The 25,420-nt window shown below is 35.5% G+C and overlaps 1 protein-coding gene, 1 long non-coding RNA gene and 1 pseudogene across 2 annotated transcripts in view; all 3 read right to left on the bottom strand.

The window, feature by feature from the left end:
• LOC141492763 (uncharacterized) overlaps positions 1-7,997 on the bottom strand; it is a 36,503-nt gene extending 28,506 nt beyond the window's left edge. The window contains exon 1 of the long non-coding RNA XR_012470044.1: positions 7,564-7,997. This is a non-coding gene — a long non-coding RNA (uncharacterized LOC141492763). The remainder of the gene's footprint in view (positions 1-7,563) is intronic.
• Positions 6,658-7,570, bottom strand: LOC141492757 (nudC domain-containing protein 2 pseudogene; annotated as a pseudogene).
• A 14,550-nt stretch (positions 7,998-22,547) lies between the features above and the next one.
• Positions 22,548-25,420, bottom strand: part of LOC141494085 (neoverrucotoxin subunit beta-like) — a 45,582-nt gene continuing 42,709 nt past the window's right edge. Inside the window, 1 exon segment of the mRNA XM_074195243.1 lies at positions 22,548-25,419. Within this exon segment, the coding sequence (XP_074051344.1) occupies positions 24,973-25,419 (447 nt within the window). The 3' untranslated portion in view covers positions 22,548-24,972.

The following is a 25,420-nucleotide window of genomic DNA, read 5'->3' as shown; positions in this document are numbered from 1 at the left end:
TGCTATTCTGAACTCAAAATTTGTTTTATGAAATAATATTTTATTTTCCAATTATACACAATAGTAGTTTCTACCTATCTTTTTTTTGTAAGGTTTTAAATTTTGCAATTTTCCTCCACCTTCCCTTCCCTCCCCCATTCCCCCACAGAAGGCAGTCAGGTAATCTTTACATTGTTTCCATGCTATACATTGTTTGAAATTGAATGTTTTGGGAGAGAAATCATAAAGGAGACAATAAAATATTAGAGAGAGCAAACTTATGTAGTACATAAGATAACCTTTTCATTAAAAAATTGAAGGTAGCAGACTGGTCTTTGTTCAAACTCCACAGTTCTTGGTGTTCTCCACACAGTTGATCATCACCCCCATTTTGCTGTTAGGGTGTATGATGCTCTTCTGGTTCTGTTCATATTGCTCAACATCAGTTTTTGCAAATCCCTCCAGGCTTCCCTGAATTCCCATCCCTCCTGGTTTCTAATAGAACAATAGTGGCGTTCCATTACGTATACCACAATTTGTTCAGCCATTCACTGGATTTCCAATTCTTTGTCACCACAAAACAGGGCTGCTATGAATATTTTTGTACAAAAGATATTTTTACCCTTTTGCATGGTCTCTTCAGGGTATAGACCTGATAGTGGTATTGCTGGATCAAAGGGGAGGCATATTTTTATTGCCTTTTGGGCATCATTCCTGAATGCTTTCCAGAAAGGTTGAATGAGTTCACAACTCCACCAATAATGCATTAGTGTCTCAGATTTCCCACATCCCTTCCAACATTGAACATTGTCCTTTTGGACATATTGGCCAGTCTGATAGGTGTGAGATGGTACCTCAGAGAGGCTTTAATTTGCATTTCTCTAATCAGCAATGATTTAGAGCAATTTTTCATATGACTGCGTAGCTTTGATTTCATCATCTGTAAATTGCCTTTGCATATCCTTTGACCATTTATTAATTGGGGAATGATTTGTCTTTTTAATAAATTTGACTCGGTTGTCAATTTTTACAACTAGTATTTCTGACAAAGGACTCATTTCCAAAATATATTTGAGATATATTTTATTCTCTATATATTTTAGAAATGAGTCCTTTGTCAGAAATACTAGTTATAAAAATGTTTCCCATTAATTGGGTATTTTAAAGGTTACAAATTAAGGATTATTTTATATAAAATATTCTACTGATTTGAAAGGTATATTGTGGCATTTAGAATTTAGATGCAGAATATGTGAAACAAATATATTTTAAGAATCTCTATTTTAAATTTTAAAAGAAATGTCTCATCCCTCTCCATAATTTGATAAATTAATTTGAAAATATTTTGTTTTGTGAATAATTTAAAGGATTATAAACATATTGAAGACAATTTTGTTGTTTTTTTCTCTTTTCAGGGATATCTAAGTTATAATAAAAATTTAGTGTGATAGGTTTTAATATTTAATTACTATTCAGCTGTAAGAATAAGAACTGTTAATAATAATATTGCTAAAATATAAAAAAGAGAATGTTCATTAGAAGAAATGAATAGTCTGAAATATGGTTAGACAGTTTATTAAAATTAATAAAATGGCCCTAAGTATTTGAAGAAGGTTTTAGTAGTTTTAAAAAACGATATGTGTGTTATTGTGTATGGTTATTTATTAGAACTATAGATAAAAAAAGCTAAGTTATTGAATCTGGGAGCATGAAATCAAGATTTGAAATGGTTTTAGGATTTGCTCAGGTGTGAGGTAGATTGAATCTTAGTATCATGAAAATGAGCATAATGCTGGTTTGGTGAGTTCTTGTGAATCATGCATTTGGTTTCAGAACTAAAGGATGGAAGCTGAAAATCCTATTCTGATATTAACTGTTTTTTCACTTAGAAACTACAGAAAGAAAAGTTGTTTATATTTCTTTTTTTGTTTTTTGTTTTTTTCAAGAGAGAAGTCTGTGATCAGTTTAAAAAAAGAAAGAGGAATGTATGTATCAGGAGTTAAGGACTTATACATTCAGATTTACCTTGATTTAATCCAAAATTTGGTTCTGAAGGAAAAAAAGAAACAGGGCTACACAAACTAAAATAAATTTATTAAAGCTATATGATCACTTTTTAATTAGAGATAGTTAAAAATATATTATGTTAATTGAAGAAGTTTTTAAGTTTTTAAAATGCATAATTGTGATTATGGTATTTTGAGTGTTCTAAAGAAATATTGGTCAATAATTGTATCAACTATGATTATTAGTAAAGATAAAAACTTTTAATAAACTAAACATTTGAAAGTTTTAAAATTGTTTTGTTAACAACAAACAGAATGAATGAATTAAGAAAAATTTAATCTCCTGTGAATTATTATTGTTTGTTGTGGCTATGTAAGTTAACTTAAAGATTTTATATGAGATTGTTTCTGATGATAAAATTAAGACAGAGGAATATATTGAATGAACATTGTCATTGGGTGCTATCTTAAGCAAACATAACTTTATTTTTATAAGACCTTTTGGCTCAAGAAATCTGCAAGCTGGGGTGGCTAGGTTGCCCAATGGATAGAACACTAACCTGGAGTCAGGAGTACCTGAGTTCAAATTTGGCCTCAGACACTTAATAATTGACTAACTGTGTGGCCTTGGGCAAGCCACTTACCTCCTTTTGCCTTGCAAAAAAAAAAAAACCTAAGAAAAAAGAAATTTGTAAGCTAATAATGTGATGATATTGCTGTCATTGAAAAGTTTGTTTTACAAGTTTACTATTTGTGAAACATTTTTGTCATTAGGTTAATATTAAAAGCATTTAAAGTTACTGTAATAATTTCAAGAAGAAAGGATCTTGCTATTCCAATCTAAATTTGCTATCATGCCATGGCATAAGTAAGAGTTATATTGGTATTTGGAAATTTTCATGTATAAGATTAAGTTCCTGAAGAATTTTATTTTCTTTTTAAGATTGATATGAGTATATTTGGGTAGAAGTGAAGAAGATTATGGAATTCATTAAACTAAGAAAATAAATTTTCAGTATGGAAACATTATGAAGGGTAACAATTCATATGTCCTCTTATTTGGAATTTTATGTATTTTATATTTGCTACATATGGAATTTAGAACACCTGTAGAACTATATACCAATTATTTGAAAGTCACCTAAAGATATTCTAAGCATTTTTAAAAGGATTCTAGAAACAATGGTTTATTGTTTATATTTATTTAAACAAGGATAATAAAGGAGCATATTAATAAATATTTTGTTTTTCATAGAATTTATTTCTATATGGTTTGAGATTATTGCATTTATACATTCAAAACCTTTTTTTCTTTGCTTTGAAGCAAGATCACTTGTACAACATGAAAAAATTTTGTGACTTTAATGTGATTTTTAAAAAATTGTTACCACTGTAAGATTATAATCATTTTGTTGCATGTTCTGATCCTTTAGACCATAAGGTTTGGAACTAAATCTGTCTGACTATAGGCAACTGCTATTAAAGACTTTATAGAACTGAGAATTAGCCTTTCATCTTGAGTTTGAAATCCAGGTTTTAAGGTTTGGACCAATATTCTAATAATCCTATAGGGGCTGGACAGTGCAGATGATAGGCTCATTGGGAAAGACTGGGAAAATGATCTTCAACAAGTTCTGAGATTGGACTTTACTTACTTGGTTTAAGTCTCACCACAGATTTAAAGTCTGATTTAAGGCATTTGATCAACCATGTGACCTTTGCCTGGAAACTGACATTCAAAATAAATAAAGGAATTTTCCTTTTCTTATGCTCTTGATCTTATGATAAATTTCTATAATCATATCAGGTGATCTGCATTAAAATTAGGTATAGAAATTTAAAATCATTTGGTCTATGTTTAAATTTTTAAAAAAATTATTTAAGGCAGTGGGATTAGGTGACTTGCCCAAGGTCACACAGCTAGGTGATTATTAAGTGTCTGAGGTTATATTTGAACTCAGGTCCTCTTGACTCTAGGATCGTTGCTCTATCTACCGTGCCACCTAGCTGCCCTATTTATCTAAATTCTAACAGCCATTTAGGTTAGTGGATAGTTTTGGCATCTGTTGTCAGTTACAAGTTGCTGTACTCTATTTTTAAATTATTTTAAAGAGAAAATACTTTAAGTTAAGGATTTTTGATTCATTTTAAATATTAACAAAAGGTTAAAACTTTTTTATTTGTAAAATCACTTTTGATGCTCTGTTATAAAGTGATTATCATATATTATAAGATCAAAATTAATTTAGCAGATCTTTAAAGAATTCACTTTTGCAGGGGAATAGAAACTTATGAAAGTTTATTTTGTTAAGTGGAATAGTATCCTTCAAATAGGAATGAATGATTAAACAGGCAAGTCAAATTGTCGTTATTTAAGAAGTTTTATTTTCTAGTAATGAAAATATAAGTTTTGACATATTTAAAACTTGGATTAAGAAGTTCTTCTACTAGAAAGGAAAAATCTCTACAAGAAACCTGAACTGAAGAGGACATCTAGAACATCTGAAGGCACAGAACTACATCAATAAGGACTCCAGAAGAAAGAAGAAATGGATCAGAAGTTTGTTATTGTTTACTTTCTCCTTTAATATTTATTTGTATGGATTATTTAATCCTGGGACTGTTCCCTTTTTCTTTTGATCTCTGGTAACTTTCCCTTTGATTTTGGTAAATGTGACATCCATTCTTTTGCTCCCTCCCCTCCTGCCACCCCCCAAACCTCATTGTTGTCTGCCTATTCTTCTAGCAACCATAGGATCTCTAATCTCTCCCTCAAATATGCCCCTCATCATTTTTCTACACCTATTTAGTTGGTCTATATCTGATGTAGTGGATGTCAGCTGTGGTCAAAATGGGGGGTTATATTAAGCATAATAATTTCTCAAAACTATAATCCCAGTAAAAGATTGATTTCTTTAGAGAGTTTTCAGCCTTCATTATCAATCACCTGGCCTCCCTGGTTAGAAATTAAGACATCAAGGTACATCTCTCTATATTAATTGCAAATTTAGGAAGACAATGAACAGGATGCTGGGAGATCATCCTGTCAAGAAGAGACAACATAAATTCAGATAGTATGGTACAAAGATGATAATCATTGTGGAACAGTTTTGGGCTGATATATTGTGCGACAATCATGGGTGGGTCACAAAGAAGATTAATGATTTTTCTCTATTCTCTGTTTTTCCTTAAAAATACAACTAATTCCCAATTCAAGTGGTCATTTCCTAAAGATGGCCTCCACTTTCAGATTTAGAGGTAAGATCTTTGAGAATAAAAGTTTAAAAAATGCCTAAACTCTCTTTTCTGACATTTTATTTTAATCTTCTATTTTTAAGGTTCACAGGTTTTAGGGTTGGGAGTTTAAACATGTTCATATGGATTCATATGTATGCATATATATGTGTGTGTGTGTAATATATATATATATATATATATATATATATATATATATATAATACATGCATATGTATAAAATAAGTCTCCAGGTTAAGAAACTAACTTTTAGGTAAAATAAGCAGCCTTAGAGAGCCTGGAATTTGACTTTCCATATTGGCCATCTCTAATGTATTCACTGCTAAGAAAAAAATGACTACTTATAGTTCATTTAGTAATCTATAGTGGGAAATAAAAATAAGATTAGATTGCAGTCTTTCTGCCAACTCAGCAATCTAGAGAGTGGAGGCACAAAAGACTAGAAACTGTTCTTTGCTTCTTTGTCCTTTTAACTTTTTTTCCCCCAAATCAGTAACTTTGAAGAAATATTACAGTTTTATACAAAATGGATAAGAATTATTGGTAAACTGATCTTCATAAAATAGTGACTATTACTAGAAACACCAAAATTGTACTGTTCTTTGCTTAGACAGGGTACCTTTTCCCCTTAATGATTTATCCTCTTCATATATTGCTATTATGACTATCCAGGGGGATCTAATGATTGTTAGAATTTATTGAGCTACATTTAGGTTCATAGGAAAGACTGTGTTTAATTATATTTTTAAATTACATTTTTTCCTAGTTTCATCCTATTTCACTCTTCCCACATGTCCATGAAAAAAGGGTTTAGAACTACAAAAAGCATTTAACTTACCTGAAAATGAAACAGAACTAGGTTTCATAGGCATATTAGTCCAATTTTAGAATTAGACTTTATTTTCTGAGTGTTGTTGGACTGTTTCACTAAGGTGAATCATTTCCCTTTGGTACTCTAAAATGGTGTGTAGCAAATATTCTATTTTTCAAATTGAAAAGTTTTATTAAGTTATTCTGATTAAATGTTTTCCAGAGAAAAACACAATTTCCCCTGAAAAATATACTTACATTTCACCTATTGCTTGACAAATTAATAAGAGTTTGTTTTTAGGTTTTTGCAAGGCAAATGGGTTTAAGTGGCTTGCCCAAGGCCACAGCTAGGTAATTATTAAGTGCCTGAGACCAGATTTGAACCCAGGTACTCCAGACTCCAGGGCAGGTGCTTTATCCACTGCACCACCTAGCCGCCCCCTTAATAAGAGTTTAAGACATGTTTAAAATGTTCAGCTGAATAAAGTCCAAAAAAAACCACCAACAAAACTATTTCCTCCAGGAAAGTGTCCATTGAAATTCAGAATGTTTTCTATGTAAACTACATTTTGAATGCATTCTTTGAAATCTCATTTAAATGATTTTGCAATTCTCATTCAGTTGTGCAGGCAAGTGAAAATTTCCTCAATCATAAAATCCAGTTCTTATACATAGGCATCACCTTCTAGGGTCCATGGAACATAGTTAAAAAGGGCAGTTTTTAATTTTTCAAGACTAGAGAAATCTGGTCCATCTTTATTGTAATTTCCTGAGATTTCTGCTCTGAAGTCAAAATGGGGTTTTCTTTTTGGAATCTTTCCAGGGTAAGTTTGGTCCTGTACCCAAGGATCAGTTGCATGTTCAGTTTGTAAGAGAGAAATCTAACAATTTACTGCATCTTTCTTCTTCTTGGTAAGAACTATTTTTTCTGTCCTCTAATACCCTCATTCCCTCATTAACTGCTATAGAATTAAAGAGTTTGCACTTGAAGATCTCCTGACCCTACATGGCTACCTCCCCATGCCTATTCTGCCGGTTGAAATGGATTTCCTGAACACAAGGGCCAGTGGCACTTGGATCTTAATAAACATCTCCTCTAGGTTCTGGTACCTCTGGCCCCAGGGTGTCCCAAAGGCAACCCCCTGCTTTGTTTCTTAAATGGGGCAGACATGATTCCCTCAGCTTAGAATGCTATTAAAAAATATTTTTACATTTACATTTATTTACTAAGTATTACCCAGTTATGTATAAATTTTTAAGACACCTTTTTAGGAATTTTGACTTCCAAATTCTCTCCTTCCCTCCCTATCTCCTTGAGAAAAATAAAGCAATCTGATATCAATTAGACACATGAAATCCTGCAAAACATGTTTCTGTATTAGGCATCTTATCAAAGAATACAAAGATGGGGGGGGAGAAACTTTTCACCTTGGACCCACAGATCCAAAAAGTCCATGAATTTCAAATTTCAAAGAGTCTGTAAAATTGAAAGGAGAAAATTATCTTCACTTACCTGAAAAAATCATTGTTCTCCCTATCACCTCTTCAGAAACAGTCTCCAGATGGATTCAGAAAGCTGAAGTCATTGTGAAAGCTGAAGTCCTAGTCACTGTGGACAGACCTAAAACATCTGACCAATGACCCTCTTTCTAATAAAAAAAAATGAAATGGAAAGGCTTCAGAAATAAGGAAATTTTGCTCGATAAATCTCTCAAAATCTCTTTTAATTAAATTGAAACATTTCTTCTAACTGTAAATACAAAATATGTTAAGTTCCTGTTGGCTAACTGCTCAGGAAGTGTTAGGTTCCTGCTGGCTAGCTTGTCCTTACTCGGGCAAATGTAGAAGGGGCCGGAGTCAAGAGAGACAAAAATGACAAGTTCTTAAAGTTCTTCTAGTTCTCCAAGTACTCTAGATCTCCAAGTACTCCATTTATTAAACCAAATACAAGTGTATAACTATCCTCCCCAGTGCCTGGTCCACTCCCACTCTCATGGTACTCTACAATCAACCAGTAAAATAAGGCTCTGGTGTTCGAGGACACCATGTGATGAAAGTTTACAGTACTCCCACACACAACAGTCCCTTACATATTCCCCTTTTTGTCTTACTTTTTAAGAAAAATTTCTTAATTCAATTACATAACGGTTACCACATAAGTTGTAAACAAAAGTTCAAAAATAGTATAAACAAATGTCAATTTAAACAATAGCAAAAACAGCTGAGCATCCAAATCTATTTACATACCTTTCAAAGCAATCAAATTCAAAACCCAAACTAAAAGGAGCAGCATTTAACATTAAACATCAAAACAGATCAGAAAGTAAAAATATCTCTTTCCCAAAGAAATCAGTAAATTATTCAATATTCCCAAATTCCTAGAAATATAATTTATCCCAGTATAATTTCCTTCTGAATTACACACACACACACACACACACACACACACACACACACACACAACAGTAACAACTCTCTTGACATATATTTACCAAGCTGAGCCAGTACCAGATCTCAGAATATAGAAACATTTTCCCACCTCTCCAGGCCAGTAGAGAGATGTAAAATGCCCTATAGATGATTAAATACACACATAATGCACTAAAATATTAGCCATAAGCACAGGCTTCATTCGAAAGATGAAATCTGAATTTCCCAGTCCTAGAAGAAAAGGGTCTTCTTCCCCTTTTTTCTCTTTTTTTTTCTTAATTTACCATGATTTCTCAATCAATAGCCTAAGAAAAACATAGCCATTCCCAACCCCCTCCCCCAAACCAGGAAGAAGGCATGGAGGCCTTTGATTTTTAAAATAAGGTTTTTGAGATACAGGTTTGAGTTTTGAAGTTCCAGAAAGGAAGATTTCCCTTCTCTCTCCTCCCTCCCTCTGCAGAAGGTGGGAGCGGCAGACAATGAGAGAGAGCATTTGAAATTATTTGAGTTGTTGACAACAGTGCAATTTAGAGGTGCATTTTCTGAACAGTAGTCAACACAATTACAAAGTGCCCAATAACATGTGACATTTTTGCTCTCAACACAGGAAGTTCTATTAATGTGTACTTCACGGCTTTCTGGTGCCACAGCAAGAGTTGTGGTGCACTTGATTGTAGGCTGGAGAGTGAAATTCATGTGGCTTCTGGAGTTGAAGTACAATATCAATGTTTGTGAAATTCCTGAATAGAAAGGGCTCCCTGACATCCTTCTGGGCCCTGAGAAATTCCTTAGAAATATAGGCACCTTTGGGTCTGAAAATAATCTGATAGGACACAAGGGGTCATGGATATACCATAAAATTGTCTAAAGATTTACAAAGCACCCTTGTTAGCCTAATTGTCTTGCTGTATCTGTTAAATTTCAGGACTGCCTCCCTCTTCCCCAGATGTGGCTGGAACCATAAGATAGTAAATTCCTGACTCATTACACAAAGACTCTGACCCCTTCTCACCCCTATCTATACTGAGCCATATGTTTATATTAGTATAACAAAATAATATATCTAACTGCTGACTTTGCTTCTGTATCTTGCTTGTTCTCTGTCCCCCCCCCCAAAAAAACACTATAAAAACCCTATCCCCTGAACACTTAGGTACTGTCTGATTTGGTTACTCAATCCCCAGATAGTCCCTGGGAATAAAGATCTCCAACCTAATCAAATTCTGTTCTCTTTATCACTCTTTAGGTACAACATTTGGAGGCCCCAGCAAGATCTTGGTGTTTTGTGTCACCAAAGGAGACCACAGGAGCCTCAAGTTTAGTTTCAAACCGACTGTCTCTCCCTTTCCTAGGGGAGCCAGCCCCTGATGATGTTCCAGGGTCCCAGGACTAGGTTGACATAGTCTTAGTATGAACCTCTCCTTGACTGCCATCCCCCATTCAGCCTAAGTGGAGATCCTGTTACACCTCCAGAGGTAAGCTTGTTCTGGTTCTGGGTCTAGACTTTCAGTTGCAGGGTAATTCCATATCAGACATGATGTCTGGGTCCCCTCTTTTGGGTGCTCCTTGCGATAGCGGGGACACATTTGGTTGGGCTTTGGGAGGGCGAGATGGTCTGATGTGACACTGAAATCTCCCCTCATGGCACTCCTGAGATGTCAGGAATTTGCCATTGGCCTGTGTTTGTGGATATGTGTTGAGATTGTCAGTTTGGAAAATTCTGTTGTGTCTGTGTTATCTGTGCATGTGCCTCGTCTGTCTTTATGTGTTTAGATTGTCTATTTGCTTGTGTATTCGGGTTCTTCTATTGATTTGCTAGATGGGGAGAAAAGTTCCCCTAAAATTGTCCTTGGGTTGCTTCATTTGAATTGCTGCTCTTTGTTATTTTGGGTACCTAGATTTTTAGGCATCTAATGCCCTCACTGGCTTTCCCCTTGAGCCTGTTTTCTGCCTGTGTTACAGTGGCTAATCTGATCCCTCCCTCCTCACCCCTGCATTGTCTCTTGAGCGCTTTCAAGAGGGATTTCTAAATTTTTATTTAAAAAATGGAATGGATTTTGGTATTAAATTGACTGAGGCCAAAGTACTCACCCTGTTATTTTACTATTATGAGAAGGGCCCCTCCAATTCATTGTTTATGTTCTCTTCTTTTTATATTCTCTTCTCTTTCCCGTTCTTGATTCTGTGCTGCCAGTGTTTCTCCTCCCTCCCCCTTTCAGGAGAGAAAGTTACTTCAGGAAGAATTAGTAAAGTTAAGTGTCAAAAGGGACCTTATTTTGAAGTTAAAGAAACAGCAAATATTACCAAATATGTTAAACAAAGAAATCATAGAAAGAAATGCTATTTTAATTTGAAAATAGGGAAAATAAATTTCAGAAAGACAAGAGGGTTATAGTGTATAATGTGTTTAAGTGTTATAATGTGGTTACCAAGATGCCCGTATAGGGGAAACTAAATAATCTTTTTCCAGAATGATATGGCATCATTAGAGCTCCAGGAGTTTATCAATATAGATTCAGATATTGTTAGTTATTACAGAAAATTATGGGACATATAAGTGTTGAAGAATAGAAGACCAACCCGCCCCCCCCCCCAAAAGATCTAGGATGGTCTCTCTATAAAAGTTATTCAGTTTACTCTATTTGAAGAAGGAGGGCAGGGAATATTCTATTTAGGCTAAGGGATTTTTGAATGACTGCCTTCTCCAGGATTTTAGTGGTTGTAATCAAGAAATGTTAAATATTAAAACCTTGGAATGGAAAATGCATTGTGAAAAGCAGAATCATATCTGTAGTTTATATAGCTATATGACTCTAGTTCAGAATAGTATGAATTAAAGTCAAGAAGAGCTAATGAAAAGGAATGGTGGAAAATGTGAGTTGTATAGTTTGAGTAAGAGATTCTGAAAGTACTGGAAAGAAAATCCAGACTTGGACACAATTGGGGTTTCTTTTGAAACATTTGTTAAGTAAGGAAAGTGGTATAAGTATGTGTAGACAGAAGGTTTGAACAGGGTTGACTTTGTACACCAAAGATGGATTTTGGGAACTTTGGAAAATGGTGTACAAATCATTATGAGAAAAGAAGAAAGTATAGAACTATAAGTCTATAGGGAGATATGTGTTTAGATGAGGTTGGGGTGATTTAAAAATTGCATTAAATTGGTACCTTTTTGCAATGTTTGGCAATGAATTGATTGGAAAAGTAATAAACCCCATTAAGTGAAAAGTTTGATATGAAAGTGATTGTTAGGTAAATGTTAATTTTATTATGTTATTATTAATCCTATAATGTGCTAATCTAAAAATACATGTGAATGGAATTAAGGGGTTTGTAAAGAATATGTTTAAGTTTGGATTCTGATGTTTTATGGCCCCTCCAGAGTAATGGGAGTCAGGACAGACTTGTGAGTTAGCTTTAGAATAACTAAATAAGAGGAAGTTAATATTTTACACTGATTGGAATGTGGATCATGTATTTGGGGAAAAATATGGAGTGAGTGAGTGAGTAATGATAAACAGTAAAGGTAAAGAATTAGTACATATTACTTTGATATCTCAAATTGTGGGGAATCTCCAATTTCCAGAACATAGATTGTTCTAATATTAAGAAATGTTGGTCAGTGAGGATAGAAAGTTCTTATAAGTGAGAGCATTGAGAAGTTAGAATTACACTGATGAAGATAAGAAGAATTTGCAAACTTTTTAGGCTTTTGGAAAGAAAATGATTTAAAATTATTTGAATATGACTTTTGGAATTTAAGAGAATGAAGAAAATCTTATAGTCATAAGGGATTTTTTTTAGCAACAATTGGTCTTAAGAATTCTTTGTATTTTAAAGTTTTAGGGAATAAAGAAAATACATGCAATTGAAATAGCTGTGTATAATTAGTAAGCTTTGTATAAGAACAATTTAAATTATACTTTTTGAGATTTTAAAATTGTTTTGTAATAACAAATGAATTGAAGTTTCACCCATCACATTTGTAAAGATTTTATTATGAAAAAACAGCTAGAGAATACCTTGCCAATGGGTTATAGTTCTCAAGGTCCTTTTGGCCCAGAAAATTTGTGAAAGGCTTTGTTTTTCACCTCATGTTAATGAAAGGGATATTGATATGTGAGATCAGTGTAGTTTATTATCTGTTAAAAAGAGGAAATTATACATATAACTGTAACACTGCCGTAGGTAATAAGTGTACATTGGGCTTTTGAAATTATTGTATAAAATTAACATTGATAGAGGATCTTATTTTCTTTGAAAATAGAAGTGTATTTGGAATAAGAGATAGAATAAGTTATAAAGCAAAAATTCAGAAGAGGTTTGTTTGTAAAAGCTACTTAATTTTAAGGTTAACTTTAAGAGAACCAGTTGTTTTGGGTTGCTTTAAGAGAATGAGATGTCAGCATGTTCTGTTTCATGTAGATTAAGAATTTAATGTTTACATTATATCTTAACTGCCAGATACCCTTTCCAATGATATTGAATAAATGTGAGGGGCTTTGGAAAATGATTAGGAAATTAAAAATTATGTAAACCTAATTAGATGACTTATCAATAAGTAAGAATGAAGGGTGTTGTCAGGCATGTGATCTGCTTTTGAAAATATAAATTATTTTACTGTAATGATGTCAAAACTGGAATTAATGATTATTAATGAGGGAAATTATCAAAGCATGACCCTCTGGGTTACCTGAAAATTTTAAATGATGTATTGGCTTGCTCTAGATCTGTAGGTCCAGGTATAAATGTAATAATGGAAAGATTATTTTGTGAAATCTAGTTCTTAATGTGTTACACTTATTACTGTTTTGCTAAATTTAGAGCCCTCAGCCCCTGAATTTTCAAACCCCATCTCCCCCACCTGTCACCAGGTCCTGTCTGTTCCCCCTTGGAAGATTCCTTCGCAAGATCAGTAGGGGGGGAAATACAAGAGCAGGGAAGGTAAACGAACATTCCTAGACCTGTCTCCCCTTCCCGCTGAACCAGCCTACTCCCCTCTAGGAAGATTCCTTCGCTGAATAAAAAGGGGAGAAGAGGGTAGCAGGATGATGGTGGGGAACTGGCAGAAAACGTCTTATCTCAAAAACAGTAGAGAGACAGGAGCTCAAGTGCTTAAAACCTTAAAGGGAAAGAGAGCCCTCCACAGGTGGGATGTGTGATTGGGAAAGAAAAAAAAATCTAAGATCCAGGGGTTAAGAGACTCCTTTATTGAAAGGAAATCCGTTTAATGAATTATCTGCTGGCCATGTGACCTGAGTGATGTCTCATTGTTTATAAAGTTTCTGAACTAGAATTTTGGGTTTTAAAAAAGGGATACTAGTGTTTTAGTATTCTGACAAAATTTGTACAGAATGGGTGGAATTAAATAACCTAGATTTTTTTTTTTTAGGTTTTTGCAAGGCAAATGGGGTTAAGTGGCTTGCCCAAGGCCACACAGCTAGGTAATTATTAAGTGTCTGAGACCGGATTTGAACCCAGGTACTCCTTACTCCAGAGCTGGTGCTTTCTCCACTGCGCCACCTAGCCACCCCCATAACCTAGATTGTTAAATTAGTTTGGGATTAAACTATTTTAGCACTATTGTAACTTTTGCAAAGAGTCATGTGGTTTGGGATTTTAAACTATTGTAACACCTTTGGGATAAAGAAAAGTGGTATTGGGTTACTAAGAAGAGAAATACCTAGGTTATCAGGGATGTTTACTGATGTCTTTTGGGGAAAAGCTTTAATTGGTTTTAATGTTAAGTTTAATAATGCTAACAATTGTATTTTTATTTTGGATAGAGCTTTTGGAATGTGAGTGCTGGATTCTCTGTATAAGGTACTCTAAAGTTTTTATCAAACTAAACTATTGGAAAGTTAGTTGAATTGTAAATACATTGGTGTTTTAAATGTGTCATATGTATGAGATTGGGTTCTGAGAATTTGGGTAAAGAGACAAAAGTGTAAAGAACATGGGATATTCATTCTGCTTTTGTTCTAAGGGAAATGAGATGTTTAAATAAGAATCTTAATGTTTAATGTATATTAACAATGCATATTTAAAGAAGTCAAGAACATGGACATCTCTCTTGGTAACTGCAGACAGATGATGGGGGCTCTGAACAAATTGCAATTGTGGGCCCTATTGTAAGGTAACTTATTGATGAATAAGATGCTTTTATCAGTTATGTGATGTTCTTTTGTAACTGCAAAGAGGTAATATTTGCAATATTTAGCTATCTCTTGTGAATATTTTTTTTAGGTTTTTGCAAGGCAAACGGGGTTAAGTGGCTTGCCCAAGGTCACACAGCTAGGCAATTATTAAGTGTCTGAGACCGGATTTGAACCCAGGTACTCCTGACTCCAGGGCTGGTGCTTTATCCACTATGCCACCTAGCCACCCCGAATATATTTTTTAAATATTGTATTGTTAATTAAAGCCTGGGATTAATGTGATTACTTTGAAGAGCAATAAGGAAAATATGAAAAAATATGACACTTTCTAGGATAGATCTGTGGGTTCATGAATAATGTAATAATGGAGGAACTGCTTTGTACAATCTAGTAATTTGTGTGTTACTCTGTTACTCACAGAAATTAATAACGTATGTTGGAAATTTAAAGCTACCTAAGATGTTTTAATGGTTTTAAATTCTGAAAAGTAATTTGTATGTTAAGGGGAAGCTGGGTGGTGCAGAGGATAGAACACTAGGCCCAGAAGTCAGCAGACCTGAGTTCAGGTCAGGCTTTGCTTAGTGATTTCTTAGCTATGTGACCTTGGGCAAGTCACTTAACCCCAATTGCCTTGCCAAAACAAAAATAACTATTTGTATGCTGAGGATGGCTAGTACACAAACGAGTTTATGTATTGTTTGCTTTGGAGCAAAAGCATGTAATATGAGAAAGATAAACACAAGATAATTTAATATTTCTCTGGGCAGTCTCCTGGTCAAAGGAGGCATTTTTTTTTTGTTGTAAGATACAACAGGCTAGAAGGAAGTTTCTCTAGCCAAGGGGAATCTGATATATCATCTTTATGTACAGATAGATTAGATATGATTTCAGACAAAGGGATGTCTCTAGTAAGAGATAGGAGACAGGCCTGTAGGGCCAGTCATAGTTAGAATACCTGGTTTTAGGCAAAGACCCAGGAAGAATAATCCAAACTTTAGGTAGGGGGTTTCATTAATTGGGGCTCCATTAATATTATAATTGGAATTTAGTGAATTGTATTCACTGGAAGTTCTAACTAGGTAAAACAACTATTTTAGAACACAGGACTTTTAATTTTTCTCTAATGTCAGATACCAGGATGGTCAACAAGGAAATGCCACTGGGTACATGTCATGTTCTTGCAGCCAAGAAAGCCAAGATGTCAGGTGACTGGGTTGGGCAGCCAAAGGGGCGATTTCTCAGTATGGCTGAGGTTGGATCCCTTTGACTTGATTTCCCCAAAATGACATTTGGATAATATCTCACCTGGAAGAATAAATCTGACCTAAGACATTTGACTTACCCATGTGACTTCTGCCTGGACACTGACATTCAATACTTATATCTGTAAAAGGAATTTTCCTTTAATGTCCTGGATCTTTACAGTTAGTTACTAAGCAAACCAGAAAAAGACATTTTAGGTGAATTGGATCTAATAGCTAGAGATAGGTTAGGTGTGTTAGGTGTGTGACTCTGACACCTACCAATAGCTACATGTTAAGATAGGAATTGAGTTTCTTTAATTTTTAGAAGGGATATTTAGGTAAGAAGAAGAATGGGAAATTCTTAGAATAATTATAGTTTTAAGGCCCAGCTTAAGGAAAGGAATGTGAGTCAGATAAGTATACCAGGAAAAGGAAAATCAGTGGTATATTTGAGAATGTTTTGAAAAATTTCATTTTGGTTAAGGATGTTTGAGCCATTATTGTAATAAGAGCAAAGGCTAAGATTGTTTTATTTTTAAACCATATGCTGGGTACTCTGAATTAAGATGATTGTTGAATGTATGTTACAAGCTTAAGACAGTATGACAATTCTCATTGGGAGTTTGCTCATATAGTAAAAGTTTATTGTGTTAAAATTAAGTATGTGCATCAATATGGCAATAAGGCAAAATGCAAATTGCAATAAGCCCCAAAATCTCATTGTCTTGTGAAGAAAACATGTGTTTTGATCTAAGTAAAATGTTAAGCAGATTCTTTACCAGAAGACAATGTCTCAACTAGTCACTTGAGCTGGAGAGGACTTTTTGGAACAGATTCAGAAGATGCAGAAGGACATTAGAGGTCTCCAGGAGAGAAGAGAAGAAAGGAGAGACAAGTGGACCAGTTCATCTCTACCATTTCTCACCAATGTTTACATTGTATAGTCAAGGGATCTGTTTTTGTAACCTCCCCTTGATAATGTAAGTGTGACACCCCTAACTTATGCCCTTCTTGCTATGAAAAGGAGGAGAGGCAGGGTGCAGATGTTCTCCAGTGAAAGAAAAGGAGGAAGACTATTGGGTGGTATGTTTATATCCTGTCTAAGGAAAGTCTTATGTCTGATGTATCTGGCCTGTACAACTTAAAGAGATAGGTGGATTGAGATGTAATGATGATACCTGAATCCTTTGTAAAGATGTTTGTAGTTCATGCTTATCCAAGTTATGAAGATAACTCAAGGGTTTGAGTTATTTTGAAAAAAGTGGGGAATGTAGTACAATATCAATGTTTGTGAAATTCCTGTATAGAAAGGGGTCCCTGACATCGTTCTGGGCCCTGAGAAATTCCTTAGAAATATAACTTTGGCTAGGAGCCTTTGGGTCTGAAAATAGTCTGATAGGACACAAGGGGTCATGGATATACCATAAAATTATCTAAAGATTTACCAAAGCACCCTTGTTAGCCTAATTGTCTTGCTGTATTTGTTAAATTCCAGGACTGCCTCCCCCTTCCCCAGATGTGGCTGGAACCGTAAGATAGTAAATTCCTGACTCCCTCCATTTCGGACAATCATTACACAAAGACTCTGACCCCTTCTCACCCCTATCTATACTGAGCCATATGTTTACATGTTTGTATTAGTATAACAAAATAATATATCTAACTGCTGACTTTGCTTCTGTATCTTGCTTGTTCTCTGTACCCCCCCCCAAAAAACACTATAAAAACCCTATCTCCTGAACACTTAGGTAGTGTCTGATTTGGTTACTCAATCCCCAGATAGTCCCTGGGAATAAAGATCTCCAACCTTATCAAATTCTGGTCTTCGTCTTGCTCTTTGGGTACAACAGAGTGAAATTCTTTGTAGGTGTTAGGGTCGGTGTCAGGGTCTGTGGCAAGGAGAAGTCTTTAAAGTTGGCCATAGGTTTAGGGGCTTGGGTTGCGCTTAATGGGCATAGGACAATCAGCGGCCAAAAGGAGTGGCCAGCAGGTCCTCTGCATCTCATTCGTGGCAATGGTGCTCAGCGGTGGATTGTTGCTGAGGAAGAAGCTCCATCCCCTGCAGTGCTGCCTTGGAGACTCCACTTCCTGCTGACTCCTCAATACTGAATACTTATTTGTTTCTTCTTACTTTAGCTTTCCTTCACACCTCCTTGTTCCAACTTAGAATCAGCCCCAGTAATAATCAATCTCTTACCTCTCTGAAGTTGTATCTACTGGTCCTTATCCCAGACTTCACTCAGATAGCTCTGCCTTTGTGCCCCATGTTGGATGCCATTGTTAAGTTCCTGTTGGCTAACTGCTCAGGAAGTGTTAGGTTCCTGCTGGCTAGCTCATGCTTACCCAGGGGAATGTTGAAGGGGCTGAAGACAAGAATGACAAGTACTCCTTAAAGTCCTCCTAGTTCTCCAAGTACTCCCAGACCTTCAATTACTCCTAATCTCCAAGTATTCCATTTATTAAACTAAATACAATGCTTAAATATCCTCCCCAGTCTCTGGCCCACTCCCACTCCTGTGGCACTCCACAATCAACCAGTAAAACAAAGTTCTGATGCTGGAGGACACCACGTGATGAAAGTTGAATGATGAAATGTTGTAAGAAGTGTTCAAGATGTTTAAGTAGACCCCAAAAGGGGTTTATGAGACAAAAAATTAAGACCTCTTGTTCTACAGAGGTGGGCTTAGGGCTTCTTTCTTTTTATCTTTCTTCCTACCTTCTTTTCTTCCTTCTTTTCTTCCTTCTTTTCTTCCTTCCTTCCTTCCTTCCTTCCTTCCTTCCTTCCTTCCTTCCTTCCTTCCTTCCTTCCTTTCTCCCTTTCTTTTTCTTTCTATCATGTTTTCTTCTACTCTGTGTGATTTACTTCCAGACTTCCCTAAAACATAAAATATATTCAGAGTTTAATTAACCTTGTGAAACCCAACTCAAAAAGTTCTATTTTCCTTTCTGTCCCTGGGTTAATGTGTTTCACACAGTTCTAGACTCTTCAGAATTGTTTTCTGTCCCCTGATGGGAAGTGATTTATGGACTGTAGTCACTGACATGGGATTGGGATAATTTCTATATTTCAAAGTAATGAATCTCTTTCTTCATGTACTTGTATCACCCAACCAATCTCTTAACTTCTTCAGCAGAAGATAAACAGGGAAATGTGGAAGCTATGAGGACAAAGAAGATGTTCAAGATCAGATTTGTTCCTGTGGGAAATGTATTTCTCTGATGCCAGTCTGATCAAAATATACTATATTGGCAGAAAAATCTCTAAAATAATGAAAGCTTCCTTCAAGACAGAATAAGTCAGGCATTGTTCCTTGGGTTTCTGAAATTACTTTTTGTGAGATGTAGATGTTTTTCCCAACTCAAAGTACACAAGTTTTTCTGTTTCCTCCACAATTCTTCACCCTCTGAGCTTCAGATCAAGCAAAAGAATGTCTTCTTAGTAATTTGTCATCTTTTAAAACCTCTATAAATATGAACTGCTATGTTGATATTTCACATTATGATGAAAAAATGTGCTGTGGTCTCAAAATGCCTTCCTCACTTTTCCTTATGTCTGGTATAAGTTCACTTTTTTTTTTTTGGTCTGGGTCTTAGTTTCCTTACCTATAAATGAAGTTTGGAGGGGGAGAACTTACAATAGCCTTCCTAACCATGGACTGCTAGATAGAGATGGCTCAAACTTGCTCAGGAAAGTTGACTATGAGATTTTTAGAATGTGACTCCTTCTGCTCTCAGATTCTTTGACCTTGGTTCCTTGGTCTTTGTCCTAAGTGTGAATTAATTACATTCAGCTGTTGTTTTGTGATCTAAGATTCATGAGCAAATCAAAGTGTTTGCTGGATGTTTTTTCCAACATCTGTTAGATTTTGCTTTTCTGGTTCCTCCTAGCTCCCCAGTTCTTTGATGTGGGCTGTGGAGAGGGAAACATCCTGGGAGTGGAACTGAGGCTTAACACTGCATTGTTATCCTCTTTTAATTTTTTACTGTGATCTTCTCTTTCACCATAAGAGATTTTTTTATGGTCAGGGCTTCTCCCATCCTCATTTTCCAGCCTATTTTGTGAGTTTTTAAAGTTGAGCTCTGATCCTGGGAGACAGGGGTCACTATCCCACATTTTTGCATGGGGATCTAGGGATTTGGTCACTGGCTTACTGAGGTTGGTGGGCTGGGATTTGTTGTGTTGGGGGTTCTAGGGAGAACAATTCCCCACTGCACAGTTTTGTCCTGCCTGTTGCACAGCAGGCATGGGAGGAATTGGAGGGGTAGTATCTGAGGCTGGCAGTTCATCTGCTGAGCTGGGCCTAGAGGTCTTGTTCATTAGCTGCAGTATTGGTTTGCTGTATGTCTACCCTGGGTCTACAGAGCTGATGTGGGTTGGGGCTAGGCACTCCTTTTACCCAAGTGAGACAGATCTTTCTAAGTAATCCTTGACTGAAAAAATTGTTCCATTTTGTTCTTTTGTGGGTACTGTTGCTCCAAAATTCATTTTGAGGTTTGATTTAAAGTTGTTTTAAGAGAAACTGAGTACTCAGACAACTTTCATGTTTTTTTCTCTTAACATCTTGGCCTCGCCTCTGAGAAGATAAAAAATATCCCAGTTTCTCCCTAGTCAATTCTCTGGTTATATTTTTTTTGCAAGGCAAATGGGGTTAAGTGGCTTGCCCAAGGCCACACAGCTAGGTAATTATTAAGTGTCTGAGACCAGATTTGAACCCAGGTACTCCTGACTCCAGGGCCGGTGCTTTATTCATTGCGCCACCTAGCCGCCCCAATTCTCTGGTTATCTTGGTGTAACCAACTATATGTAGTTGTTTACATTTCTCAGAAATGATTCTTGTAGAGGAAGGGATAAGAATTCTCTAACACTTACAGGTTGGGAAGAAGGAAAAATGTTGTTGCTTTAACTGTCTGTTACTTGACTCTATTACTTTCAATGTGATCTCAGCTGTACAAGATCAGGGTTTCTTGGTTGTTTCTGTGTAATAGACTTCTTTGGTGGTGTGGTGAAACCTATGGATCCCATATTAGAATAATCCTTTAAAATGCATTAAATAAAATATTTAGGATTATGAAGGAAATGAATTATATTAAAATAAAATGAACAAAATATTTTTTTTTGCTTCAGTCTGCATTCAGATACCATTAGCTCTGTCTTTGAGATGGATAGCATTCCTTATCATAAGTCCATCAGGGAAATTGCTTCAATATTTTTCCCACAGTTGCTATTGCTAGCTGTATTTCCCTCCTTCATATTCCCTCACCCCCATTTATTCTATTCTCTTTCTCCTTTCACCCTGTCCCTCTTCATAAGGGTGCAGCATCTGACTCCCTCTTCTACAATCTTCCCTCTCCTTTATCACTTACAACCCCCTACCTTTTCCCACAATCTTCTCTCTCTTCTATCACCTACAACCCCTCTTGCCTCCCCAATCCCCTTTCTCCTGTCCCTTTCTCTCTTCTTTTCCTTGAGGGTAAGATAGATTTCTATAACCAACTAACTGTGTATGGTATTCCTTTTCTGAGCAACTTCTGATGAGAGTGAGGCTCACTCACTCCCCTTCACCTTCTCCTCTTCCATTCCACTGCAAAAACTTTTCCATGACTCTTTGATGTGGCATAACTTAACCATTCTATCTCTTCTTTCCCTTTCAATTTTTTTTAAAAAGTCATGGACCCAAGGTTAAGAACCCATGTTAGATGACACAGGAAGGGAAGTATTGAATTCACCAACATTTATTAAATTTCTTTTATGTGCTACCCTCAGACTTCCCTGGTTTCCTTTAAATAACTATTTATTTTTGCTGGAAGCCTTCCTCTTCCGCCTCTTAATTATTGAATCTTTCCTCTTTTAATTATATCCCATATATCCTGTATATAGTTTGTTTGCATATATTTGTTTATATGTTGTTTTTCTCTCTCCCCATTAAATTATAAACTCCTTGAAAGCAGGGACTCACTTTTGCCCCTTTTTCTATCTTATCAAGTTTTAATACATAGAAAATGCTTAGGAAATATTTATTCATAAATCAAGGGGATGTCCATTAATTGGAAAATGGCTGAACAAATTGTGGTAAATGCATATTATGGACTATTGTTATACTAGAAACCAGGAGGGATGGGAATTCAGAGAAGCCTGGAAGGATTTGCAAAAACTGATGCTGAGTGAGATGAGCAGAACCAGAAGAACATTAGACAACCTAACAAAAACATGGAGGTGATGGTCAACCTTGATGGACTTGCTCCACCCCATCAGTGCAATAATCAAGGACAATTTTAGGGTATCTGTGACAGAGAATACCATCTGTATCCGGAGAACTGTGGAATTTAAATAAAGACTAAAGACTATTACCTTCAGTTCTTTAAAAAAAGATGGTGTATGTACTACATAATTTTGCTATCTCTAATATTTTATTTCTTCCTCAAAGATATGATTTTTCTCTTAACACATTCATTTTGAACAATGCATAACATGGAAACAATGTAAAGATTATTAGATTGCCTTCTGTTGGGACAGGTGGAGAGAGGGAAGAAAGGTGAAAAATTGTAAAATTCAAAAAATTACCAAAAAGTGATAGGTAGACACTACTAATTGTAAATAATTGGAAAACAAATAAAATATTCATATAATAAAAAAGAAATATTTATTCATTGTTAGACCCCAGTCTTTGATTTAAAGGAATTTATATTTGAAAGGGGGGAAAATGGAAGGACTACAGATGAATAAATACAAAACACATTTGTATGACTGCTAGAAAGTTTACAATCTATGTCTCTTAAATCTCTGGCAGCTTACCCTAGTCAGAAGGGGCCCAAGACAAACCAACTGTGTCTAGATAGCATCTTTTGTAAATGTTTTACTAATTTGTGACAGAAAACATCATCAAATGTAGGATGGATACAATTTATGGAGTTTTAGAAACTTCTGGAGGTTGTAGAACTTTCACATATCCCAGGAGAATGTAGAGTTATGAAGGACTGTGGGAAGTAAACCAAACTGTCCACTAGAAGAGAAGTTTCCCAGTCCCATAGAGTCTGCCAGGCACCATCAGCTGCTGGAGATCCTGCTTAGGGTAGCAAATCAATGAACCTGTGAATGTCTTGGATTTCTCCTCCTTTCTTGTCCTCAGGGCATGAATGAGAATCCTTTTCATGGGTATGTATGTATGCATGTTGGAGTTTGTGTAGAGGGTTGAGGAGTTTAATCAGCATAGAAAAGGGACTGGAATCAGGAAAGAAAAAAAGAGAGAACTATCTTTATCTCAATGGAGAGAAGATGAGTGCATCTGGTTTATGTTTATGTTCATTTCACAACTATTAAAACTCCAGTGATCTGTGTCTTGCATATTTGGTTACATAGGAAAAAGAATGGTGTAGCTCTATGCAACCAAGACACATTTTAGGGATTTGTTAGTCAGGCTGAGCCTATGAAATCAGGAAACAAACTAGGAGTAAATACTTTTCTATACTGAAAAGTGAAGGGGAAAAAATTAAATAATTGTACTATATTATAAAGAGCCTGAACTTGTTTTTACTAATTACATATTTTTTCTTATTTTTTTAAGGTTTTTGCAAGGCAATAGGGTTGAGGGACTTGCCCAAGACCACACAGCTTGGTAATTATTAAGTGTCTGAGATCAGATTTGAATTCAGGTACTCCTGACTCCAGGGCTGGTACTCTATCCACTGTACTACCTAGCCACCCCTACTTGCATATTTTCTTTAAAGGTTGTGGGATGAACTGAAATAAAAGTTTCACATTCATAGGGAAGGGCTAAATTTTGTATATGACTAACAGAATGCTGTTATGAGGAAAATAATTCTCAAGGTTATAAAAATAGAAAAAGAAGGCATTAAGGTTGTTCATAAAGCTACAGGAGTGTTTGTATAGAAGACCTGAGGATGTTCTTGAAAGACAGAATTTCTTCAGGATAAAAAAAAAAGACTTGCATCCATATTAGGTCAAATAGGAAACAATGTTTGGTAAAGAGAAGAGAAGAGACTGTAGTTGTTTGATCAAGAATATAAAAATTGGGATGATTTATGGGAATTTTGTAGTCTCTCTCTAGGCCTATCTGCAGATACATATTCAGCCTATACATGCTTCTTATTGTTGCCATTTTGGTAGCATACTAGCTACCATATGTTTCAATGAGTAAACTTCTCATTAATTTGAGCTTGTTTCTACTTCCTGATTTTACAACCCAATGATAGTAAATGAAAAGTCTGGAAGCATAGGAATGGCTTCTAATAAGGGATGTCAATTCCAGTAGAAGCTTCAGCCTCCAGTATCCTAAGATCTTGTAGTATTTTTATGAAAACGGCTTAAAATTGTAAGCCAAAATGGTAATACTAAAAAGGCAACATATAATCCATAATTAGGAAGTGCTATAAAGGTAGAAAACCTACATCTCCAGAGTGGACAATAGTTAGGGAGGGTTTAGAAAGAAGTGGTGAGTTTTTTAGGGATGAGTATGATAGAAGCTTTAAATCAAGCCTCAAAATGATTTCTGGAGCAATAGAATGCATGCAAAAAAAAACAGAGAAACAATTTTGGATTTCCCCAAGTAAAAGGGAAAATCCTTTCTGGGGATGGGGGGAGGGAAGCGCAGAATGGATCTCAGACAATTAGTTGCTAATTGTGCCTAAAGAGGTTTTTTGTTTGTTTTTGTTTTTTTGTTCTGAGTTTTTAATTCTTGCTTTCTCCTGGCTGTTGCCAGCTGCATGTTCCCATGGTCTGTACATACAAAGTAGGGTGATGCACCAGAAAGAACATTAGACTTGTAGTCTGGAGACTTGGGTTCAGCTAATATCTACATCACTTATTAGCCTTGTGACCTCCAAAACTTAATATCACTTAATTTCCAAAACTTAATCACCAACTAGATACGAAATGATTCTGGTTGTTAGCATTTCTTGTGAACTAGACTTCTAATTTTTTTTAATAATGGACATAATTCTAGTAAATGTAAATTTATTATTTTCGACCTCATTTTGGGCACCTTGATAATTTTTCTGTTATTTCAGCTTTTTTTTCTTCTAACTCTTTCTCCATATTATCTTCAAAATTCCACTTTTATTTCTCATATTCATCTATTTTCTTTTCATCTTCTCCCTTTTGCTTTTTATACAGTTTATTTTCTTTAACTTTTTCATTTGCTTTTCATTCTTCTGTCTGATTTTTTTACTCTCCCTCTCAAAATGCATCTTGTACCTTTGCTGACAAGCCTCCGTGTCCTTCTGGAGGAGTTTTTCCACAGATACATATTCATGGTTGGTGTAGTAGTTACCTCCATTTTCTTGCACCATATTCCCTACCATGACCATAAGCTTGGAAACCTGGGCATCTCTCTGGGCTCCACTAGCATTATTATCAAATGAATAGCACTGGTGCTCACACTTCTCTAACAACTCCTTGAAATATGAGTTATTAATGGTTCCTAAGTAATCCCCTATACTTTTTTCTCCTAGTTTCTCTTTCTTGGTGAACACAATGATTGAAAACTTCACTGCTTCAGCTCCTAGAATTTCATAAAAGCTG

The sequence above is a fragment of the Macrotis lagotis genome, chromosome 7 (genome assembly GCF_037893015.1).
Source record: "Macrotis lagotis isolate mMagLag1 chromosome 7, bilby.v1.9.chrom.fasta, whole genome shotgun sequence".
In the NCBI taxonomy this organism is placed as follows: Eukaryota; Metazoa; Chordata; class Mammalia; order Peramelemorphia; family Peramelidae; genus Macrotis; species Macrotis lagotis.
This window is presented reverse-complemented; position numbering and strand designations above follow the sequence as displayed.